At 47.8% G+C, this 21,584-nt stretch overlaps 1 protein-coding gene across 2 annotated transcripts in view; it reads left to right on the top strand.

Annotated features, from left to right (window-relative positions):
* Positions 1 to 20,883, top strand: part of LOXHD1 (lipoxygenase homology PLAT domains 1) — a 192,001-nt gene extending 171,118 nt beyond the window's left edge. For both annotated transcript variants that reach the window (XM_061130885.1, XM_061130884.1), the window contains 4 exons: positions 6,690 to 6,860; positions 12,811 to 12,943; positions 14,293 to 14,451; positions 20,403 to 20,883. In XM_061130885.1, the coding sequence (XP_060986868.1) occupies positions 6,690 to 6,860; positions 12,811 to 12,943; positions 14,293 to 14,451; positions 20,403 to 20,883 (944 nt within the window). The remainder of the gene's footprint in view (positions 1 to 6,689; positions 6,861 to 12,810; positions 12,944 to 14,292; positions 14,452 to 20,402) is intronic.
* The last annotated feature ends 701 nt before the right edge of the window (positions 20,884 to 21,584 follow it).

Here is a 21,584-nt window from a genome sequence, read left to right as displayed (position 1 = left end):
CTCTAGTGGCAGAAAGTGGAGAGGAACTAAAGAGACTCTTGATGAGAGTGAAAGAGGAGAATGAAAAGGCTGGCTTAAAGCTCAACATTCAAAAAAAACTAAGATCATGACATCCAGTCCATTTACTTCATGGCAAATAGAAGGGGGAAAAGTGGAAACAGTGACAGATTTTATTTTCTTGGGCTCCAGAATTACTGCAGACAGTGACTGCAGCGATGAAATTAAAAGACATTTGCTCCTTGGAAGGAAAGCTATGACAAACCTAGACAGTGTATTAAAAAATCTGAGACATCACTGTGCCAGCAAAGATCCATATGGTCAAAGTTATGGTTTTTCCAGTAGTCATGTATGAATGTGAGAATTGGGCCATAAAGAAGCCTGAGTGCCAAAGAATTGATGCTTTTGAACTCTGGTGCTGGAGAAGACTCTTGAGAGTCCATTGGACAGCAAGGAGATCAAATCAGTCAATCCTAAAGGAAATCAATCCTGAATATTCATTGGAAGGACTGATGCTGGAGCTGAAGCTCCAATACTTTGGCCACCTGATGCAAAGAGCCAACTCATTGGAAAAGACCCTGATGCTGGGAAAGATTGAAGGCAAGCAGAGAAAAGGGCAGCAAAAGATGAGATAGTTAGGTAGCATCACTGACTCAATGGACTTGAACTTGAGCAAACTCCAGGAGATACTGAAGGACAGGGAAGCCTGGCATGCTGCAGTCCATGGGGTCACAAAGAGTGGGACACAACTTAGCAACTGAACAACAACAACTTTCGTGTAGATGCCAGGATCTTCTAAGAGCCTGGTTCCTCCCTTGGATAGCCCAAGACTATCTGATTACCTTTGGTCTCTTCATCGCTCTTGGACTTAAAGAAATTCCAAGTCACTGGCTGGAAGAAGCACAAGCTGGAATCAAGATTGCTGGGAGAAATATCAATAACCTTAGATATGCAGATGACACCACCCTTATGGCAGAAAGTGAAGAGGAACTAAAAAGCCTCTTGATGAAAGTGAAAGAGGAGAGTGAAAAGGTTGGCTTAAAGCTCAACATTTCAGAAAACTAAGATCATGGCATCTGGTCCCATCACCTCATGGGAAATAGATGGGGAGACAGTGGAAACAGTGTCAGACTTTATTTTTTTTTTTTTGGGCTCCAGAATCACTGCAGATGGTGACTGCAGCCATGAAATTAAAAGACGCTTACTCCTTGGAAGGAAAGTTATGGCCAACATAGATAGCATATTAAAAGCAGAGACATTACTTTGCCAACCAAGGTCCATCTGGTCAAAGCTATGGTTTTTCCAGTGGTCATGTATGGATGTGAGAGTTGGACTGTGAAGAAAGCTGAGCGCCAAAAAATTGATGCTTTTGAACTGTGGTGTTGGAGAAGACTCTTGAGAGTCCCTTGGACTGCAAGGAGATCCAACCAGTCCATCCTAAAGGAGATAAGTCCTGGGTGTTCATTGGAAGGACTGATGCTGAGGCTGAAACTCCAATACTTTGGCCACCTCATGTGAAGAGTTGACTCATTGGAAAAGACCCTGATGCTGGGAGGGATTGGGGGCAGGAGGAGAAGGGGACGACAGAGGATGAGATGGCTGGATGGCATCACTGACTCGATGGGCATGAGTTTGAGTGAACTCCAGGAGTTGGTGATGGACAGGGAGGCCTGGCGTGCTGCGATTCATGGGGTCGACATGACTGAGCGACTGAACTGACTGACTGACTGATGTCATCTTCTTCCCTTTATAAGCAGAGAAGTGACCTCCTCCTCACCAACCAGACTTTGGATCTGAAAGCAGGATCCTGTCATTGGCAAGAACAGAAAGATTTTTGTGTCTTCAATGAGCCCAAGTGGTTGGGATACTAGGGTCAGAAGAGGACCAAGATTCTCTTTATAGTAACTTTTTCTCTTTATAGTAAAATTTCCTCTTTATAGTAACTTTCTCCTCCAGAGATGAAAGTTTAAATGTTTAATACAGAGCCATACCTAATCCCTTTATTTTTTCATGCCATTGACTTTTGGAGGAACAGGGCCCACTGATCTATAAAATTTGCACAGTCTGGGCCTGTCTGCTTGCTTCTTTATGGTGTCATTACTTTCTTGTTCCCCATATTTCCTACAATCTGAAAGTCAGCTGTAAAGACTTGATTAGATCCAGGTTCGATATTACTTGGCAAGAATACTGTATATGTAGTATCAGGGCTGCTTTAAAATGGGTCTTGTGTACTTCATATTGTATCACAGCCATCTCATACTTACTGACGCTCACGTCCAGTGGTGAGTCCAGGGCTGACGGCTTGATTCCTCCGTTGTAAACTCTCTCCCGTCACTCTTCATCTAATGGCTTCTCAGTGGTGATCAGTTAGAGTTATAAATGCTTTTCTAATTGTTATTTCTTATCCACTTATTAGCTAGAATTCTTCTGTAAAAAAAAAAATTGTCCCTCAGGCTATTTGATTACCATGAAATGTAGTTCATAGATGAAAATCAAGATAAATGATTAATTCTTCCCCTTAATTCCAATTACCCAGATAACTTTATAATACTGAACAAATTATAACAAGAGTGTTTATTTTCTAATTCATGTTTTTCCTCTTGCTTTCTTCTGAAATGAAAACTCTAATGAATATATTTTCTTTTGAATAATATAAATTCATAGAAATGTATAGGATCTCAGAAATCATGTATTTTAACCCAGTTAGGTTGCTCAAATAAGGAAGCTGAGGCATAGAGATGCTATAATATATTCAGTTTGGTTGGTATGCTGAGAATCGAGTCTACAGATCTCCCAGATCCAGATGTGTCACTCTGGGCATCCTATCTTGGATGATGTACATGAAAAAGTATTTGTGAAGAGATACTAGCTAGATTCTGTATTCTTTAATAGCTAGGACTCTGTGATGGCTCCATATCTCATTTCGAACAATCTATTTACCCTTTTAAAGAAATTTTGTTTACCCACATGGACTTTAGCTTGCCAAAGTTATTTTTTAAAGAAATTACTTGAAAAAATAAATTATCTATTCAAGCAATATTTTAAGGGCTTGCACTGAAATTTTAAAAACTGAGAGATCACTATAGAAAGTAAATGTAATTTATCAATTCTGTGTTTATTGAGCACTAAGTCAATACACCTGTGATATAATCAAAAAGTTTAAGACATAGCTTCCACACCTTAAAATAAAACTGGAGAAGTTTCTCTCTCTCTCTCTCACACACACACACACACACACACACACACATAATCACTATTAAAGAGTTCATGTTCATGATCTCACTAGAAAACATTTATTTCCCAAGCCATCTTGGGCAAGTGTTCATGGGCAAGTGAATAAATAGATGATGAATGCCATGGGGCTGGGGAGTTTGGAAGGTCTCATGGAGGAAGTGAGACCTAAGTTGTCCAGAGGGTAGGTGGGAATTTAGGGCAGGGAAATAGCCTTAATGAAGATGAAAGATACAGCTAAGTGATGCTGAATAAATCTATTTCACTGGGATGAAGGAGTTGCCTTAGGAGTCTCCCTTACTGAGGCAGGAAATGAGGTGGATGGAGTCAGGATGAAGAAGGCCCTGTATATGTAAACATAGGATTGGACCCTTTTCCCCATCAGATGTGAAAGGCCACTGAGGAATCACAAGTAGCAGATAGCATGATGAAATCCGGGAAGTATCTGGCAGTCAGTCTCCCTCCTATTTGGAGTCTGCCTTCTCTTGACTAGAAAGATTGGGGCCCTATGCTCATTCAACTTTTTTTTTTGTGTGTGGAAAATTGCTTTACAATTTTGTATTGGTTTCCGCCATACAGCAATGCGAATCGGTCATAATTATACATATACCCCTTCCCTCCTGGGCCTCCCTCCCCAGCCCCATCCCACCCTCTCCACACCAGCGTCCCCACCCCAGGTCATCACGGAGCGCCAGGCTGGACTCCCTGTGTTGTTTAGCAACTTCTTGCTATCTATTTTACACTTCATTCAGTTTTTAAACTTTTTTTCTTATAGTAAATCTTAGAACCTTCGGGATAAAATGATTTCACTAGGACAAGCCATTGCTCCCTGGCGGGGCTTTGAATTATTTTTCCCTTCCATTCATAGAATGTTACCACCAGTGTCCTTCCTTATTCCTCCCTATTTAATAATGGTGCACTCAGCCATTCAATAAACATTTATTGAATAATGTGCTAAGCATTGCTGTAGGCACTAGAATATAGTGGTGGATATCAGGCAAGACTCCTGCTCTCTAGGCTGTAACAGACAGTATACACAATGTGCAAGGAAATAAAACCGAAATTATTTCAGACTATGAAATGGGTATATGTTAATGTGATAGCAAGTAATTAGGGATGGGGAAGTCTCCGCAAATTGGAAAGGTTTTCCCAAAGACAGGACATTTGATCTGACACCTCAGTGATGGAACACTGTGGATATTCAGAGCCTAGGGTATATTGTTGCAGGCAGACAGAAAAGGTATGTGCAACATTTCCATAGACAAGACTAGATTTCATATGTTAAGGTACTAAAAGGTATAAGTGAAATATAGTAAGTAAAAATGCAAGTAGTATGAGATGAAATCAAAATGGAAAGGGGCTAAGTCATGTCAGTTCTTATAGTTGTTAGTGAGCTGTTTGCAGTTATTCTGAGAGTAATGGGAAGCCATTGAACAGTTTTCCATGAGAAGTGACAAAATCAAATCTGATTTATGATTTCAAAAGATCACTATGATGCATGTAGAAGGATAGTAATTATAGCATTGCATGTAGAAGTAAAAGTTTGGATAACAGCTAATTATCCATCAGTTAGGACAAAGCAGAAATTGTCTTGTGTGTGCATACAATGGAATACCATGCAACTATGAAAAGGGATGGGCAGATATTTATATACTGATATAGATTGTGAGTGAAAAGCTAAGATGTCAGACAGTGTGGGATGTTTGCTATCTTTGTGTAAAAAGACAAGTAGGACTCTGAAAGAGGAGATTCTGTAAAGAAATGGATTCTCTAGTGGTGGGATTAAGTTGGTTCCCTATTCATCTATGGTGGTAGTGCTGCCACACAACTAGCCATTCTGTAACTGTGGTCTGTCTCTTTCTCCGGTGTCCTCACCAGCAGAACCCAGTCATATGACTTCAGCCTTCCCAGAGCTGCCTCTTCTCATGTTTGATAGGTTCTTAGTATAGAAAGTCGTGGTAGGATCCCTGTTAATCCCTTCCAACATTTCCAAAACAAGGCAATTAAATAATCAGTGGGCATGAAGCTAAGAGTAAAGCTTATTTATCTTACAGTGGGTGGGGTTAGTCTGCTATTCACCATGGAAGGAGTTCCTTTGCAGAATCAAACTTGAAAAGGGAGTTGAAGATGGTGTGAGACAGTGCCATGCCTTCAGAGGAGAGAGGGAAGGGGGGTTGCAGAGGGAAGAGAGCAACCTGCTAGCACACACCAGGGCAACCCGGGTCAGGCTGCCTCCTCCTCTGGTTGTCTTCACCCACACACTAGGGCCCTGAATTGCCTGTGGATAAAGTTAAAGGCAGCCCAGAATCCACCCTTTCCATCATCCCGCTGCTTTCCTCTGTTACCACCATGCCTGGAGCTTTGGAAGTGCATTCAGGAGTGAAACCTGGCCAGGATATGCAGCAGAGTGCGTCTGTTATTTCCACTTAACACTGTGCTGGGCTTAGTTGCTTAGTCATGTCCAACTCTACGTGACCCCATGGACTGTAGCCCACCAGGCTCCTCTGTCCATGGGGATTCTCCAGGCAAGAATACTGGAGTGGGTTACCATGCCCTCCTCCAGGGGATCTTCCCAGCCCAGGGATCGAACCCAGGTCTCCTGCATTGCAGGCAGATTCTTTACCAGCTGAGCTACCAGGGAAGCCCCCACTTAATACTAACCATTTGTTATTTACATTTTGAATTTAAACAAAACTTAAAATATGCATGCAAAACAAAAACTTTGTTGATAAAATAACACCGCTTTTGAACTCAACAGAACCATTGTAAAATTGAACTTGTTCTAGGACAGGCTGATTTCCACTTTCAGTAAAGACTTATCTTTTAAAACATATGAAATACCTTTTACACCAGGAATGAAGCTATACGAGGACTGCCAGTATGTATGCTCTGTCCGTGAGCCTTAATGTCTGCTCCCTGTGGACCGGGTGACTGGAGGCATGCGCCCATCTTTGTGTGCCTCTGTGCTTATAACCCTTGAGACCAATGGCAAGATCTAGGGATGTCACTTTGAGCAGTGTCTGATCATCCCTCACCATTATTGAAATGGCTTTTTGTTGGAGACGCTTGGACCACCCTTCCAACCCCAAGTGGCATGAGAAGGCAAGATGTGAAAGTAAAACATATACATGCCCCCCTTGCAGCCTTCTGCACGTACTATGGACACACAGATCCTCTAAGAGTTCCTGAACCCAAGTTAAGGATTTTGGAAAGAGAATTATTGGGTTGGTCAATAATATCTTATGGAAAAACCCAAACAAACTTTTTGGCCAACCCAGTCTATCCTCTGGGCTAGAGGTATCTCAGAGATCATCTAACCCAACCCCTCATTTCATCAACACGGAGACAAAGGCCCAGAGAGGACAGAGAACTTGTCCAGGGCCACACAGCCAGCAGATGTAGGGAGCAGAAGTCTGAAAGGGGAGGAAGAGCCCATTCAGCCTCCATGTCTCTATTCTCAGGGATATTTCCCGGCTGGCACCTGAGCCATGTCGACGTGAAGGACAACTCCCGCGACGAGACCTTCCGCTTCCAGTGTGACTGCTGGCTCTCCAAGAGTGAGGGCGACAGGCAGACGGTCCGCGACTTCGCCTGTGCCAACAATGAGATCCAGGACGAGCTGGAGGAGACCAGTATGTGGGAACACCGGTGGGCCCTGCTTAGATGCAGCCTAGGCAGAGGCAGGGGGGAACAATGTTGGAAAATCTAAAGGAAGCTCTCTCATAGCTGGAGGGGAATCAGATGCCCAATGAAAGAAATAACATAGGAGCAGTGCGTAAGCACCCTAAGTGTTGCTTCGTGAACCTGAGACAGCCAAGATTCTGGTGCCAGCTCATGGCCCCAGATCACAGGGACTTATTAGGTAGCAGAAAACCCACAGGGGACAAGCTTACCCTGGGCAGTTTGATGTGATGCTCTCTCTGATTTACTTTTTTGTCGTAGACTCTCTCCAACTGATGTCTATGGCAACAGCCACCAACTCAGGCCTTCCTGAAAACAGAATGTGTAGGGGAGCCAGCATCTCCACCAATAGCTTTCTCTTTGGTTCCTTCCTCAGAGCATGTGTAAAGGGTCCTTGGTCCCTAAGGTGGATGGCCATCAAGGACCAGGGAAGTGTCTCTTTAATACAGATGCCAGTATCTGGGTCTGACAGATTTGATGAAGGCTTATCAATAACAGAGCCTGATGTAAAGAAAGGATTTTCCAACCTTTTCTTACTGCAGCTATCTAGTTACTGTAACACTAGCTGCAGTAAGACTTAAACCCACAAATCTCAATAGCTAAATACAATAAAATCTGTTTCTTACTGATGTAATCAGTCCAGTGTGGGTGTTTGGCAAGAGGCCTTCCACGCTGTGATTCAGGGGCCCAAGCTCTTCTCACCTGCCATTTTCAACATGTGGCTCACACATTTCTTGAAGAGGGAAAAGAGAGCTGGGAGAAGGCACATTCCATACTTTCTCAACACATTAACTCATATTCTAGGAGTCATGTGGCTCCACCTAGATGCAAGGGCACCTGGGATTGTAGTACCTGACTGGACAGTTGCCCCGGGCAAGCTCTGTACATCACGAAAGAGAAGCATGGATCCTTGGTGAAAAGCCACTACGCCTTCTGCACCATGCCATCCAAACTGCCCAGTGATGACTCAGCTGCTTGGAGAGGAGTGATCACTGATGGTACTGGGAGCTTTCAGACCACTCATCCGTCAGCCTCAACGTATGGGGATAACTGCCCTAATTCAGAGGGTGAACTCCCAGCTTCTCTAATTGTACTTACCTGGGGCCCACTTTTATTTTAGATGCTATGAACCATGCACACTGCTTTGTTCTTACTAGTTTCCTTGTACTGAACTGTGCCCATCTGTTGATGTCCCTACGCAACTATAAGCTCCCAGAGGTCAAGGACAGAATCACTCTGCAGGCCTTGGGACTTAGTAGGTGCACAAATCATTAGAGCTCAACAAATGAAGGTTGTTTTTCCTTGGGGCCTCACAATCTCATTAGTGGTGGAGGCTAATGCATAACTGCTAATATGAGCAATAAAGGCTCCTGGGGCCCTTGGCGTTCAGGGGAGGAGAGATTTGTGAGGCTGGGAGCATAACCACGGAGTTTCCTTCACAGATTTCCTGCCAAACAGTTTGCTAAGACCTATGGAATCGGGGTTGGTAAGGAGCTTGGTAGAGGGGAAGCAGTACTTGCATTAATTCCAGAAGGATGTGTGTGAGACAGAGATAGAAGGGCAGGGACACCAAGCCCAGGAATGGTCTGGATCGATCTGTCATTACGAGGAGCCTGCAGAGGGCAGGGTGCCCAAAGGCCAGTGACACCCATGTCCTCAGATGGAGGCTCATCCTAGGGAGAGTCAGGGGATACAATTTAAGCCAATCATTCCAACCTCAGCTGTCTTTAACCAAGTGACACAGCCTGGTGTGGGTTCCGGGACACACTAATGAATAAGGCAGAGATCCTGCCCTCATGGCGTTTACATTCCATGTCTTTGGCCCCAGGGGCATCTCTGAGCACTTGACTTGTGAGAATAAACACCCTCTCATATCTGAACAGAGCTCCACACATCCCCTGTCCTCACTGGATCCTCGCCACCCTACACTGACCCTATGAGCTGGATAGGGGCAAATTCCCCTCTCTATATCCTAGGTATGGAAAACCAAACACCAAAAAAGTGAAGCAACACATCTAAGACCTAGCCAGAGCCAGTAGGACCCGTATAACCTGATTCCTAGATCAGGACTCATCATACCATGGCCTCTGTGTCATCATTGGGCCTGGCCGATACTCCAGATTGATCAACTACCCCACCTTGTTTAGCATCCTGTTTGCTGCCTTCACCTCCAATTCTTGTTAGCAATTTCAGAAGCTGCTCCCCATCCTCTGTAAGCCTCAGCCTCTGTAGGTGATTCCAATGTGCAGGCAAAGCAGAAAACCATTGGCAACTTTTAAATAATACTGATATTTGGGTCTCACCCCAGAGAGTCTGTGTTAAATCCTGGACAGTAAGATCATGTGCTTTTGTGTGCATATGCATGGACACAGCACACACACACATACATGACACCTAGGAGGAGAAAAAAATCTCTCTCTGGGGCGTGCTGTGTGCGTGCTAAGTCACTTCAGTCATGTCCCACTTTTTGCCGCCCCATGGACTGTAGCCCACCAGACTCCTCTGTCCATGGAATTCTCCAGGCAAGAATACTGGAGTGGGTTGTTATGCCCTCCTCCAGGGGATCTTCCCGAACCAGGCATTGAACCCGCATCTCCTGCATTGGCAGGCGGGTCCTGAGCCTCCTGGGAAGCCCCCTCTCTGGGACATTCTCCAGCAAGACCAATGCCTCCCCACTCTACAGCCCCCTTCCTTCTTCCTCACCCCTACTTGAAGCCTTCTCAGGCTGCTCAGTCAGCCTTATCTGCAGCATTTCCAGTTCCGATACAATCAAGCTTCATGACCAACTCCCCAGGTTGGAGGACTCACTGCTCCACCAGGCAGCTCTGTTTAAAACTTCATCTTTATGATTTTGTTCTTGAAGCTGCTGTCCTCTGGCAGTCCCAATGGAGGCAAACAGAAAACTTCAGGAGTAGTCAGGACTAGGTTGTACGTGCCTAAACCCCAACCCTAAGCTGGCTCCAGGAAAAAGGGAGCATATTGGTGCCCAGAACTTGGAAGTTTCAGGTGGAGCTGGCTGGGGCTTGTTTGTCTCCAGAGGCTCCAATGGTTTCAGTTTGTCCCCTTTTCTTCTCAACTGTTTCTTTCTTTACATCGTGGGAAGATGGTGGCTGGTATCCCCAACCCCATAGCCTTCTAATTGACCAACTTTAGTGGAAGGGAAGAGAGCATCTCTTAAGGAATAATTCTGATTGTCCAAGTCTGGGACTCTGATGCAAAACCACATGGGAGGAACATCCAGAGCCAACAAGGGTCCTGGCAACATAAGATGGGGGAGGTGACGTGGAGCAATAAGCTGCAGGTGCCCGCTGGATGCCCAGCTGTCCTCTGGTGGTGCTCCTCGGTGCCTGGTGCCCCTGCTGTCCTGGCCTCAAAGCAAACACCTATCTGTTCAGGAGATACTCACGTGAGATGTGTTGGATCCGCTCGGTGCATCCTGGGCTTCTGGTTCATCTCTGTCTGCAGATGCCACGCCCAGAGCACAGGCAAGATGTCAAGGGCAGACAGCTCTGCACTCCCCTGTCCTGCCACATTCATGCCCGCTGAGCCCACAGTATCTTTGTCAGTGGCCCCTTCATGTGAATGAATTGCACGGTGGCTACGGAGCCACTTTCTCCAGCTGGACTCCTCCCATGGGGGTGTTGGCCCCGGGGTGAGCCTCACGTGGATCCCTGCTAGGCTGGGCTCCTACCCGCCCCGCTCTGTCAGGTCCCTGGTCCTCCTCTTTCCTTGCCTCCCAGCAACCTATAAACAAAGCTGAGAGTCATGCCTTCCACATTTTTATCAAGTCATTGATGAAATGACTTTTCCAAGGTGGAAACAGGCTGATTGAAAGACGGTTGATGCAACTAGCCACGTTTGTTTTTAATCCATCTGAATGTCCTCACTTACACACCTTCCTTCTCTGACTTGTCCTTGGGGCCATGAGGAGAGGGTTGGTTACAATCCACACGCATGTCCTCCTTGAGCTGATTGTAGAAAGCAAGTAGGTTCCTAGTGCTCCCTGCTTTCTTCCCTGGGCGCTGACAGTCCATTTCCTTACAAGGCAGGATCCACTTTGAATTCACAGGTGTCTGGTTTGCAGAAATACTTTACCCTCCCTGTGTTGGCTTTGAGCCCCCAGCCATGGCTCAGCTATCTCCTGTCCTGGTGCTGCGAACGGTTGGGCCTGCAGAGACGGATTCTTCTTCCAGGGCTGTGCTCGCTGTGGATCTCCTCCCCTATCCTGGGATCTGTGCCCAGATTCATTCTACATGTGACTTCAGAGAAGTCACAAAGGCAACAGGTCACTGAGAGGTTACATTGAGCTGTAGACACAGCCAGCCCTTCTAATTGTCTTTATCACATTTCTGAGATAAAAGCACAGAGATCAAACTATCTCTTTGGATCTAGAATTCCAAATCCTCAGTGACTCACTAACGGCAGGAAGACAAATATTGTGTCTTCCTGTGTGCCAGCTCCATCCCAGCTGGTCCGCGGGGAGTGGGGCAGGATCTCATGGATCTCGTGGATCTCAAGCCCCTCCCCTGCCCTCCAGTATCTTTGCTTATGCTCCTTCCCCTTCCGCCATCCTAGAGCATCCTTCAGTTCTCCGTTGATCACAATCATGACTCTTCTTTGAGGCCAAGCTCACACACTGCCTTCTTCATGGAGCTTACTGCGATGAGCCCAGTCATTCATTATTTGCTCAAGAAATATTTATTGAGTGTCTATGTGCCAGGCACCGTTCTGCACACTTGGGATTTACAAGGAACAAAACAAAGACCCTTGCCCTCATGGAGCTAACATTCAGGTGGGAGGGGGTCATACAATAAATATTAAAATGATAAGTAACTGCTTAGCATATTAGAAGGTACTAGGTAAGAGAAGATGGAGAAGGAAATGGCAACCCACTCCAGTATTCTTGCCTGGAGAATCCCAGGGACAGAGGAGCCTGGTGGGCTGCCATCTGTGGGGTCGCACAGAGTCAGACACTACTGAAGCAACTTAGCAGCAGCAGCAGGTAAAAGAAGATGATAGAGCTCAGTAGAACAGGCTGGAGACCTGGGGAAAATGGGTTGGAATTTGATTAGGGTGGTCCCTGAGAAGGGGACGTCTGAGTAGGACAGGAAGGAGGGGAAGGAGTGAGCCAGGCCAACATGGGTGGAGGTGGGGAGAGAACAAGGATGAGCCGCAGACAGAGCTCTAAGGCAGGAGCAGGCCTTGTGCAGAGCAGAGCGAGCAAGGCGGGGAAAGTGCTGGAAGGTGAAGTTGAAGATGTAGCGGGAGCCAGAGCCACCCTCCCCCCCTTGGTACTTGTGCCCTTTGCCGCAGGTTATTCTGTTCTGTGGTGTCATCAGTGTTTCCGTCTGGGGCCAGAGATGAGTGCTAGGGTCACCCAGAGTTTAGCCCAGTCCTGACACTAGACACCCGCTTAACAAATGAAACAATGCTGACCTGCTTGTGGAAACTTCAGGGGAGGGAGGTTGTGATGCTGAGCTTGACACCAAAGTGAGAGCTGAGACAAGACAGAGGCTGTTTGCCAGAGAAAGTTCCAGGCTCTTCTGGAGTCTCTCCTGCCTGGATCTTCCCCTCCCCTTTCTGTAGCTGGGCCCTGCCTCTCCTCCCTTCTCTTTGCTCCTGATCTTCATTTTGCATCTCAGAGACTCCTCCATCCCTGAGAGCTAGGCCCCAGCATCCCTTGGGAAACTCATCCCCACCTTGTGGTTTGCCCCCAAATCGAGGCAGGTTCTGTTTACGGTGCCTTGATCCTAAAGATTTTAACCTGCGCCCCAGCCCCCTCACTTGAGGCTGTGGTCTAAGACCAGATGCAGGACCTGAAGGGAGAGGCGGGTTGGCTTCTGCCCCAGTGGTGGGTGCCGCTTCCCCTCTGCTGACCGTCTCCCACCTTCTCCACCGCAGCCTACGAGATCGTCATAGAAACCGGCAACGGAGGCGAAACCAGGGAGAACGTCTGGCTCATCCTGGAGGGCAGGAAGAATCGATCCAAAGAGTTTCTCGTGGAGAATTCTTCCAGACAGCGGGCCTTCAGGAAGTAGGAAGAGGGGGTGCCCACAGGGGAACGGGGATAAGTGGGGTGGGTAAGAGGGGACCCCCAAGAACCAACCCTTTTAGTTGGGGCCATAAATGTACAAATGGGCCTAAGCAGCAAGGACTTACTGAGTACCTACTGTGTACCAACGCCATTCCAGCTCTAGGGTCACAACAGGAGCTTTAGAAAAGGGAAGGGAGAGGACTATCATTTAAAGAGAGCCCCCCTCTGAGAGACTAGAATCTAATTGTTTCAACGACTAGAAAAAAAGGATAATTATGTAATATGATAGAAGTGCTAATTATGGCCACAATGGCAATCATAGTACAATATAAAAATGTTTCAGATTCATATGTTCTACACCTTAAATTCACACAATGGTATATGTCAAATGTATTTCAATTTTTTAAAACTTAATGCAAAACTACAACAAAAATCACTTAATTAATTACAGCAAGTCCAGTATGTGGCAGGACTGAAAATCACACAGATGTTATTCCACATCTGTGCAAATGAGGAGCTCGCGGTCTACTTGGAAAGGGAGACAGTCACCCATAAAAACGCAAATAAGACAGCATGGAATTCAGTTCTAGTGAGAAGTAGGGAGGGAGGGGAGAGCCTCTAAGATGCTTCATAGGAAAAATCAAAATTAGGTCTCGTGTAACAGCGCCCCCGCTTAGCACTCCCGGCTGCCCGCCACGCCCCAGAGAATCTCACGTCTTCCTGTACATCAGAGCTGCTTCTGAACTGCCCAGATGCCCACTTCATCTCCCTGCTGCCTCCAGAATCTCTTAAATAGAGCCTCCTCCTCCCATAACCTCACTTCACCCTCTTTTCAACCCCCCTCTGCGTGAAGATGGGCTGAGCTGCCCCACTCCCAAAAGGCAGCCCACCCCGCTTCTTTTCCATTGCCCCTTCCCTCCCTGAGCCCAAACTCCAGCCAAGCCAGCCCTCCTTCCAGAAATGACTGCACCTCCAACCACATGACTTTGCCAAATCAAGTCCTCATCAGAAGATGCTTCCCTTCCCCTTCCTTCTGCTCCCTGAATCTCACCTCCCTCCTCAGCCCAGTGCTGAGGGCCCAGGGCCTCACCCTCCTCCAACACCATCCACTATTACCAATCACTGATTCTGGGAACAGGCAGCCGGAAGGGCTTTTTAATGGTTCCAATTGTCTTGTTCCAAAACTAGACTGAACCCCTCAAGCAATGGAGGCCTGATATCAGGTCTCGCTTGCCAGTCTATCCCTGTCCCTCAGACCAGCACTTAGGATACAGTTGGCACTGGATAAATGCTTACTTCCTTCAGTGGGCATGAGCAGCGCTCACTGATGGTACCTTTGTGTCCTGCAGGGGGACCACAGACACATTTGAGTTCGACAGCATCTACTTAGGGGACATTGCCTCTCTCTGCGTGGGCCACCTCGCCAGGGAGGACCGGTTCATCCCCAAAAGAGAGCTGGTCTGGCACGTCAAAACCATCACCATCACCGAGATGGAGTATGGCAACGTGTACGTGCTGGGCCTCCACCCTCTTCCCCCGGGAGGCCTGCAGCCAGAACATGGACAAGACGGCAGGGGGTGAGGAGGTGTCCCTTGCGAGGCATCTGAGTCAGAGAGGAAGGAGGCAGCTGTGGTGGTTCTTGAGTTTTCTGAACCAGAGGATTACCCTGGAGGCAGGGGCCTAGACTCGATGACCTTGGGTGTTCCAGCCTTTTTATCCAGTGATGCTTCTTTGGAAGGAAAGAAGAGCCAGCCAGGCAGTGCCAGACAGCTGAGTCTTTCCTTCCCTGCCCCCGTGATCACTGTGTGATGGCAAAGAGAAGCAGCTTTGAAGCCTGCTGCTCCACAGTCAAAGGGAATGACCGTCATCTCTGTGGGCAGAGCGGGGACCAGCAGAGAAATCCCATGCCCACTGCCCCGAGGACCCCAGATAAGGAGCTTTACATTTCCCCCTCCAGGGCCTTCTGAGGACATTTCTAGAGGATTAGGGGTCTTAGTTACCTGGGTAACAGTTCGCAGCCATCAGTTTTTCTAATTAAAACCGCTTGGTAACCGTGTTGGAAGCCAGAAAGAGCCCTGAGGCTCTAGAAGGCAGAAAAGACACTAAAAAGGAACCAGGAGAGGATGATGGGGAAGCAGAGGGCAGCGTGTGCCTCAGGGACGGTAAGCCCAAGGAGAGGCTAAGACAGCAGGGCCACCCCCAGAACCACTGTCCGCCCCTCCAGGCCCCCCCCCCGTGCCCCTCCCGGGCTGGCCCTACTCTTGGCAGCATCTTTCACACGAACTGCAGCAGACAGAAGCAGCAGCCCTGACTTTCCAGGCGGGTCCCAGCTTCAGGCTCCAGCCTTCAGGGCCCGAGCCTCTCAGGCAATGTCTGTCCACACTCTACCTGCACCCGCCGGCTCCCTGGAACTGGCCTTCTCTGAGCAAGACTCCCCTTTGGGAATGGAGCAGGAAAGGGTTCTGACATGTGAGCTTGTCTCTTAGCTATCTCAGGCTGCTGTGACCAAATCCCTGGACTGGGTGGCTCAGACAGCGGGCATTCTTTCCTCATACCTTGGAGCCCAGAAGTCAGAGGTCAGGGTGCCAGCAGGGTTGAGTTCCCCTGAGGCCTCCCTTGCTAGCTCAGTGTGTGTTCACATGGCAGAGAGAGAGAAGGAGATCTGATGTCTCTTCTTCTCTTCACTAGGTGGCCCTAGTGAGCAAACCTGCCAATGCAGGAGACATAAGAGACATGGGTTCCATCCCTGGGTTGACAGGATCCCCTGGAGGAGGGCCTTGCACCCCACTCCAGTATTATTGCCTGGAGAATCCCATAGACAGAGGAGCCCAGCAGGCTATGGTCTATGGAGTGGCAAAGAGTCAGACACGGCTGAAGCAACTTCACACACACACACACACTTCTTCCCAAGGGCACTAATCCCATCATGGGTCCCCATCCTAATGACTTCATTTAAACCTGATGACCTCCCAAAGCCCCGTGCACAAATGCCATCACATTGGGGTAAGAATTTGGGGAAAGAGAATTCAGTTCATAGCAGTTCCCTCTCAGGCTGCAATGTTATATTGTTGTTCTTTGGGGGAAAACCAGCTGGGGTACAGGAAACACTGTAGAAATCACTGGGTGAGGCTGTGATGAGGACTTGGGAGCTGGGTTAGAGGGTTGGGGAGCGTTCCAGCCCACCAGCAAGCCAACCTACTGTACTGCCTCCCAACTGCAAGGAACATGGCTGCTCATACTTTTCTACAAATGCCCCAAGTAAACAAGACAATACAATACAATAACAGAAGAGTCACCACGTAAGTTAGCTTTAAACACACAGTGTCAGCTCTGAGAGAGTCAAAGGTCTCAACGCCACCCGGCACCTTCCAGTCTCAGGAGGGAGGGGAGTGAAGAACTTCCCGACCCACAGTCCTCAGCTGAGCTGTAGGATTCCTTGTCCAGTAGAAAGAATCTACCACTCCCAGTGAAGCAGCTTTTCCTACACTCTCAAAAGTGTGGCCTTTTGTCAGCTGGGCTGGGAGGTGAGGAAGGGATGTCCACGGGCTGGACATCAAAGGGGGTGTAGGGAGTCCAGACTCCAGATGCTCCAGCCATCACCCGGTCAGCCTGTGGCTTTAGGCCATCGCCCAGCTCCTCTCTGGGAGGAGAGATGGATGCTCTTTAGAGTCTGGCGGGAGGGGAAAGATGGCAGGAGTACAGCCTGAGAGGCTCTCAGAAGTCATACTCCAGCCTGCCTACCGTGCTGGTCGCAAGTCTATGATTTCTGGTGGCTGACCACCTCCCTCCCTCTCTGCCAAATATCAGCTCTATCCAGAGTGAGGACAGGGCAGGGCTGTGTGTCACTGTGGCTATTTACATGTCACCATCCTGTGTGTGTATTTGTCGCTCAGTCGTGTCCAACTCTTCATAACTTCTTGGACTGTAGCCCACCAGGCTTCTCTGTCCGTGGAATTCTCCAGGCAGGAATACTGGAGTGGGTTCCCATCCTCTTCTCCAGGGGATCTTCCCAACCCAAGGACTGAACCCAGGTCTCCTGCATTGCAGGCAGATTCTTTACTATCTGAGCCTATTTACATGTCACCGTTCTCAGTTCAGTTCAGTTCAGTCTCTCGGTCATGTCCGACTCTTTGCGACCCCATGGACTGTAGCATGCCAGGCTTCCCTGTCCATCACCAACTCCTGGAGCTTGCTCAAACTCATGTCCATCAAGTCGGTGACGCCATCCAACCATCTTATCCTCTGTTGTCCCCTTCTCCTCCTGCCCTCAATCTTTCCCAGCATCAGGGTCTTTTCCAGTGAGTCAGCTCTTCACATCAGGTGGCCAAAGTCACTGTTCTAGAACACATTTAAATCCTACCATGTAAAGACCACCCACATAACACTGTATATAGATCCATGGTTCCTTTCTAACCAGCATGTTTGGCCATAATATCTGGATTTTCATGAAATACAAAATAATTCTATCTCAATCTCTTATGAAAATAAATTTTCAACTTCCAACTGATTCCAGTCCTGAATCTCGCAGCATTTCTGACCAGCTCTTTGTTGTTAATATCCTCAGGACTTCAGTGGAAGGACACACAGAGAGGCTTTTGTTTCTTTTTTTTTTAAAAACCCAAAACGAAATCGTTGTTTTATCTCATTATCACATATAATACATAATCATTTTAAAATTCAAATAAGGCAAAAAAATGTGTATGAAAGAAAGAAAAAAAAATCCCTTTCGTAAAACAAAGTAAAATTCCCTGAAGTCCTATCCATCAGAGAAGGTCACCATGAACATTTGGTGACCCCATTCTCTCTGGCCATTTTCTGATGTCTCACACACACACACTGTTCAGAGAAGGATGATCATATTCAACGTATTTCTAACATATTCACTTGTGTTCATTATTCTCTACTTTGTCTTTATTCTTGTTCACGAGCCTATTGCAAGTGAGAACAGCCTGGCATGTTCTTCCACAGCTGGAGTCTTGACTCCACAGAGCCCTGAGGTCCCACATTTTGGTGATCATATAATTATGTCTATTAGGAAACGTTTCTTTATGACTACACCAGGAACTATTCTTCAGCCATTAAAAACAACGAATTAAATATGTACCAGAACACTTGGAGCCATTCCCAGGAAGCATTGTTGAGTGAGAAAAGCAAGATATGGGGAAGCATGTTATTATATGATGCCATTTTGTAAAGGGAACACCGATGTCCCACATGTGTGTGGGTCTATGTGCGTTCTGTGCAAGGTTGGGCGAAATGGAGGGAAATTTGGCAAGATACATCCACAACTGTTACATGAGTTATCTGAGGTGAAGGCAGGATGCAGGAGGGGAAAGGAGGGGGAAAGGGAGACAGAGCCAAGCATAAAAGAAAAGAGTGCATTTAGAAAACCACATATGATCACAGGATTTGTGCATTTATATAGAATTATGTATATTAGTGGACATTTGCATAAAGAAATACATTTTAAGTGAATGTTTAAGCAAAGAAGGCAAATATATCTCCCTCTAAGAAAGTGTGGTATGTAACAACAACCCAGATTTATCAAGTGACAAGTTGGAGGAAGAGAGCTCTCCAGACAGAATTCGAATTTCCTGCCAAGTGTCTTTAAACGGCTGGCTCCGGTGGTGGCCGGGCAGGCTGGCTCTGGGCCCCGGCTCTGGGTCACCTTGTACAATGACTTCTCTTCTCCAAGCCTTTGTTTCCCTTCTGTGGAACTGGAGGAGACGAACTCTATGACCCGGGGAGTTGATGAAATGCAAGAATGCCAAACCCAGGCATTTAGTGAGCATGCAGAAAACCAAGTTCTTTTTGCTGTTATAGATTTTCAGCTAAAAATTAATTTTTCATCATTGGGCACACCCTTTCAGGGCTAGGTTTCTGAAATCATTAGCCAGTACCAGAATTGCTTATTTCCAAAACTGGTAAAGTGTTAGGAATTTGGATGGGGGGAAGAAACAAGGACATTTGTTCAGTCCAAACCTCTAGCATTGCCAGCGGGAAAATGAAGGTCACATAGGTGGGAGGCGGCAGGGCTGGGGCAGACCCCAGCCCCGTTATGCCCTATGCAGTGCTTTCCCACAGCTCTGACTTCTTCCTATAATTATTGGACTCACTGTCATTACCCAGAGGCTAATATTGGGGATGGGGTTAGAGAAGGGACTTTTTGGTCCAAGACCATTTCTCTTGGCCCTGGACTTGCTTCTGCATATGGTAGCTTCTTCAGCACTTTGCTCCCCTTTGTACTGTGTCACCCATGAGCACATGCATGTGTGTGCAGACACACAACACGCATACACACACACACACCCATGGTTCAACTCAGCCAAGTGCAAGGGATTTGGGAGCATACATCTATCTCGTAGTTACTTTTCCCCTTGACTTGGCCTGGGATTGTCGTTCTGGTCCCATAGCTCCTCTGAAGGTGACAACAGTGGGTAAAAGCATTCATCAGTCCCTTGGGAGGAGCAAGGGGATCAGCCTGGAGGGTGTGCAGTGAGCTTAGAGAAGGGGAGGAACAGGTCAGAGAGGTAAACCCTGGGCGGAGGATCAGATCATGTAAGGTCTTGCAGGCCTTTGTAAGGTGGTGGCTTTTACTAATACTTATTCTAAGTATTACTCCATCACCAATTCACTGGACATGAGTTTGAGCAAGCTCCGGGAGATACCGAAGGAATCCTGGCGTGCTGTATGTAGTCCATAGGGTTGCAAAGAGTCAGACACGACTGAGCGACTAATTCTGGGAAGAAGGATGAAAAAGAAAAGGAGAATCAAGGGGCAGTTTAAATTCTGAGCAGAAGGATAACATTCTCGGGCTTACATCTCGGCAGGATCACTTGGATGCTATGCAGAGAATTCACTGTAGTAGGTATTGAGAAGCAGGGAGACTGGTTAGGAGGTTGACACATTCCAGAGAGAAGATGGTGGTGACTTGGATGAGAGGGGTGGCAGGGCAGTTAGTGAGATTGTAGTGATTCTGGACTTATTAGATTGTATTTTAAAGACGGGGTCAGTGGGAATTGCTGGTGGATCAGATGTGGAGTGGCTCCGCAGGTAAAGAACCATCTGCAATGCAGGAGACACAGGAGATGCAGGTTCGATTCCTGTGTCAGGAAGATCCCCTGCCGGAGGAAATGGCAACCCACTCCAGTATTCTGGCCTGAAAAACCCTAAGGACAGAGGAGCCTGGTGGGCTACAGTCCATGGAGTCTCAAAGAGTCAGACACAACTGAGAGACTAAACATAGATGTGGAGTGTGAGAGGAAAAAGCAAAGGAGAATCAAGGGGCAGTTTAAAAGATGGTGATGTCAGGCACTGTCAATTTTCAGATGAACGAGGCCTATCCTCACTTTTGACGCAGACAGTTCTCGCCCTGAGATCTTGTCGTCTGGGACAGGATCTCTGATGGATGCCCAGGATCCCGGAGGGGATCACTAACCCCCTCCATTCCCGCCGGCAGGTATTTCTTCAACTGCGACAGCCTCATCCCCCTCAAGAGGAAGAGGAAGTACTTCAAGGTCTTCGAGGTCACCAAGACTACGGAGAGCTTTGCCAGCAAGGTCCAGAGCCTGGTACCGGTCAAGTACGAGGTCATTGTGACGACCGGCTACGAGCCCGGGGCGGGCACTGACGCCAACGTCTTCGTGACCATCTTTGGGTCCAACGGCGACACGGGCAAGCGGGAGCTGAAGCAGAAGATGCGCAACCTGTTTGAGCGGGGCAGCACCGACCGCTTCTTCCTGGAGACGCTGGAGCTGGGCGAGCTGCGAAAGGTGCGCCTGGAGCACGACGGCAGCGGCTGCCGCCCGGGCTGGCTAGTGGACAGGGTGGAGGTCACCAACACCAGCTCCGGGGTGGCCACCGTCTTCACCTGCGGCAGGTGGCTGGACAAGAAGCGGGGCGACGGGCTCACCTGGAGGGACCTCTTCCCTTCCGTCTGAGGGCTGCAGGCCCGCCCTCTCCCTTCGCACCAGCTCGCCCCGACCACACCTGCCACCTTCCCCCAGGGCTTTCCGGAGTCCTTTCCTGAAAGCCTCCCGGAGCTGGGATTGGGGGGCCAGAGCTCCCTGGCCCTTCGGAGGTCACTGTGGGTGATGGCTGGTACGGTCCTGCCCTCTCCCGGGTCTCCTGAATCTATAGGAATCCATCATGTGTGTTGTAATCTGTGGCTGCCCAAAAATAACTTTTGGCATTTTCTTTTTCGGTAACAGTAGTGACCAGGCTGAGACTTGCTGCTGGGTGTGGATGGGAAATTGGGGCTTCACCCAGGGGATAGAAGTGGGGAAGAAGAGGTCTTCAATGTGATGTATTTTAAGCAAGAACTAATTAACACCCCCCCTCCAAAAAAAAACCTGAGCTAATTAAATTATTACCAACCACACCCTGCAATGAATTCATCTTGGCATCTGCTCACTTAGAAACACATTCCCAGTTTCAATAAATCCAGTGGCCAATGGAGAAAAACATCAGGAGGAAGAATTTTAGCTGAAAGGATTTATGAGCCTGTGAACAGATACCTGATTCTTTCCATCACTTTTCAAAGAATGCATTGCCAAGTGCCCGTGGCTGCCCCAGCCAGAGATAACACAGTTGAGACGCAGAGACCTGAGCAGGTGATGAGTTGCGGGCAGTAGAAGGGAGA

This window comes from Dama dama, chromosome 27 (assembly GCF_033118175.1).
Source record: "Dama dama isolate Ldn47 chromosome 27, ASM3311817v1, whole genome shotgun sequence".
Lineage (NCBI taxonomy): Eukaryota > Metazoa > Chordata > Mammalia > Artiodactyla > Cervidae > Dama > Dama dama.
The sequence above is the reverse complement of the archived record's forward strand: the minus strand, read 5'-3'. Positions and strand labels throughout refer to the sequence as shown.